At 28.7% G+C, this 3,413-nt stretch overlaps 1 protein-coding gene across 1 annotated transcript in view; it reads left to right on the top strand.

The window, feature by feature from the left end:
• LOTGIDRAFT_174355 (hypothetical protein) overlaps positions 1–2,155 on the top strand; it is a gene marked incomplete at both ends in the record, with an annotated part of 3,719 nt that extends 1,564 nt beyond the window's left edge. Inside the window, one exon of the mRNA XM_009052961.1 lies at positions 1,377–2,155. Coding sequence (XP_009051209.1) covers positions 1,377–2,155 — 779 coding nt within the window. The remainder of the gene's footprint in view (positions 1–1,376) is intronic.
• Between the last annotated feature and the right edge of the window lie 1,258 nt (positions 2,156–3,413).

The following is a 3,413-nucleotide window of genomic DNA, read 5'->3' as shown; positions in this document are numbered from 1 at the left end:
TACTATAATCCTATCATTTCTGATAAATATGCATACTATTTCTATAGCTAAATTAAAGAGTATTGGAGAGATCGGGTCACCTTGTCTTACTCCTCTTTCAATAGGAAAATATTTTGTCGTGTAACCATTGTTCATTACAGAACATTCGATTTCATTGTATAGAGTACTAATCCAACGTAAAAACATCTTTTTGAAGCCAAATTGTCTAAGTACTTCTAAAAGATAGGAGGAGTATAAAGAATCGTATGCCTTGGAAAAATCGATCGCTAAGATCATCCCGTTAATACGTCTTTGCTGTGCTAAAGTACAACAGTCATCAATAATTCTAATATTCTCATTAATATGTCTACCTGGAATGAATCCTGTTTGGTTGGGATGGATCAATTTTTTTAAGAAGTATTTCACTCGATTATATAAAATTTTACTAGCGATTTTGGTATCTACGTTGATTAAAGATATTGGGCGCCAATTACCTAAATCTAATTTGTTTTTACCTGGTTTAGGTACAAGTTTAATGATGGATTGTCTTTGAGAGTTTGATAAGCATTTTTCATCAAATCCTTCATTGAAAGAGTTTAAAACATGGTTACCTATGATTGGCCAGAAACACGAGTAGAATTCGTAAGTGAGGCCGTCGTTTCCGGGAGAAGAATTCAGTTTAAACGACTTTAAAACTTTCTTGCTTTCCCAGTCACTTAATTTACCCTCAGTCAGACAGTCAGCCTCGTCACCATCTAATCTTGGATGATCAATGTTATATTTCAGAAAATCAATATAGCTATTTTTTGATTGAGTTTTAAGTGAAAACAAGTTTTTATAAAAATTCTCAATATGTGTGAGGGCTTCTTTTGGTTTATCGAGTAAGGAATTTTCCTTTTCACTTTGTAATTTGTATATACATGTAGATTTTTGTTTTTGTTTTTCTAAACTTAAAAAGAATTTTGAATTTTTGTCTCCTTCATGATAATACTGTAATTTAGACCTTATTATAGCACCTTGTGCTTCTTCGTTATATATATCATTTAATCCTGTTTTGATCATTTCATGTTCAGCTAAATTTTAACAGTCGACTGATGTCATAGATATATTAATTTCGCCTTGTTCATATTCTTCTTCTAATCTTTGTTTAATTTGTCTTTTAATTTTTTGTTTTTTCTTACAATATATTAAAGTTTCCTGTTTAATTTTATACTTCAAAAAATCCCAGAGGCCGCGCCTATCATTTCTGTCAAAGAAATCATTTTCCCACGTTTTGAGGGATTGAGTTATTAAATTTATATAGTTTTTATCTTGTGCTAATGAGGAATTGAATATCCACAATTTTGGACCTTTCTTTTCGTTTATATTGATTCAACAATTGATAGATAACATTCCAGATAAAGATACGTTTCAACAGGAATTAAATGCTCTGGAAACTAAACTTAACAGTGAATTACAAAAAGAACTAACAAATATTCATCAACAAATACAAAATATTGATGATAGTGTTATTCAACAACAGATAAACACGATTAATAACCTAGTTTTAAAACAGGATAAAAATATAGTCGCATTAGAAAAAAAGAAAGAATCATATTATTTCAATCTTCCATTTGGAAATTTGAGAGATTACGATGCTTCTATTACTGATAATATTGATAAATCAAAAGACTATGGATATAAAAAATATGGATTTACAGCAAATATTAGAGTATATTCTGTTCCAAATTATACTATTCATCCCAAAAATATTTTTGATCCAGATGCTCATAAATCTTATCAACCAATATATTTTGATTTCCGAGGAAAACTAATAATTGAAATAACTTTCTCTTTTCAGGTAAAAGTTGATTCATTATTCTTCACACAAGGCTTCTTCACACGAGGCTTACGTAGACATAATAAAAAATTTAACGCTAAAAAAGTTCTTCAGTTTATCAATGGTACAAAAAACGTAGAAACTAAAGAATATGAAAGTAACGACGAAAACAACAAGCTTCACCACTTATATGAAATTAAAACGAGTGGAAAATATATAGATAGGTTTAGAATGTTAATCATACAAGATAAAGAAGAAGATGAATATATATTGAGTGATTTTGATATGATATTGGAAACGGAAACTCCACCATCAATGAATATTATTAGAAATCCAGAACCACAAAAAAAGATATAAGCGTTTATGAGTTTTTACGAGCAACAGACTTTGAATACGTAAAACTATATTTTGTTGATAATGATATATTTACCTCATTTGATATTCATAAAAGTCAACAAAAACAAAATTTTTTTAATAAGAGATGATGCATATGTTAATATAATAATCTCTATTGAAAAACCAAAATTTTCAGTTCATCTGAATAAGATTAATGATTCGAAAGAACAAATATCGTTAGTAATTATACGAGTTGTTATTAATAAACACATAGCAGCTTTATCAGAAGTTCACTTAATTTAATTACCTAAAAATGGAACTCGAAAGTAGACAAAACTACATGATAGAAAAACAAAATGAACTAAAAGAAAAACTAAAACAATTCAACAAATGCAGAAAAACATGGAGTAGAATCGATTCTGTTTTCAAAACATTAAGTACAGTTTTAACAATAGGGATAACGGTGGCAACAGCCATAACCGGTGGATTAATGCTTCCAATAATTGTCCCAACTGTATTAGCCGCGTTCACTGCCGTTCAAACTTCATCTTGTGGTTTGATTACTTTAGGTTTTACATCAAAACAGAAAGCTCATTATAAAAGGAAAACCGAAAATTTTAAATACATATCTTAATAAATTGTTTATATTTTTCGAAAGATCGAGAGAGGATAAGAACATAATCATTGAAGAATTAGAAGAATTCAATGAAATTTTAGATAAATTTGATGTAGAAATATCATCAATAAAAGTTAAAAATTCCTAGTTAGAAATAGTTGCTTTAAAAATATGAATAAAATTGAAATTGTAGACAATAAAAAATTCATATCAATGAAAATTTTAGACGATATTATTGACAAGATTATCTCTGATGAATTAAAAAATATGAAAAAAATTGATAAATTCATATCAAATGAACTTTTTTCCGATGTTATTGACCTTATCTATAATGAATCTATAACATTTAAAGGGCAAATTGAAATAGTTGGAGAGATAACTCAAGATGGAAAATACAAACGAGACATGAAATTTGTAGGTTTTAATACCAAAACTTTTGTCAATTTCTTCGCTGCAGTGGATGAAAAATCGGATGCCTCCGATTGGTATTTCACAGGAAAAATGATTTTCCATAAAAACAATTTCAAAGAAATAAAAAGATCAAAAAAGGGTAGTGGTGTTAGCCTACTGAAAAAGATAAAAGAATATATCAGTAGTATGTGTCTTTTCGGATATGACGCATTTCACTTCTGCGCATGCGCAGCTTTTTCAATGCGTCATATC

Source organism: Lottia gigantea (assembly GCF_000327385.1).
Source record: "Lottia gigantea unplaced genomic scaffold LOTGIsca_193, whole genome shotgun sequence".
Taxonomy (NCBI): domain Eukaryota; kingdom Metazoa; phylum Mollusca; class Gastropoda; family Lottiidae; genus Lottia; species Lottia gigantea.
This window is presented reverse-complemented; position numbering and strand designations above follow the sequence as displayed.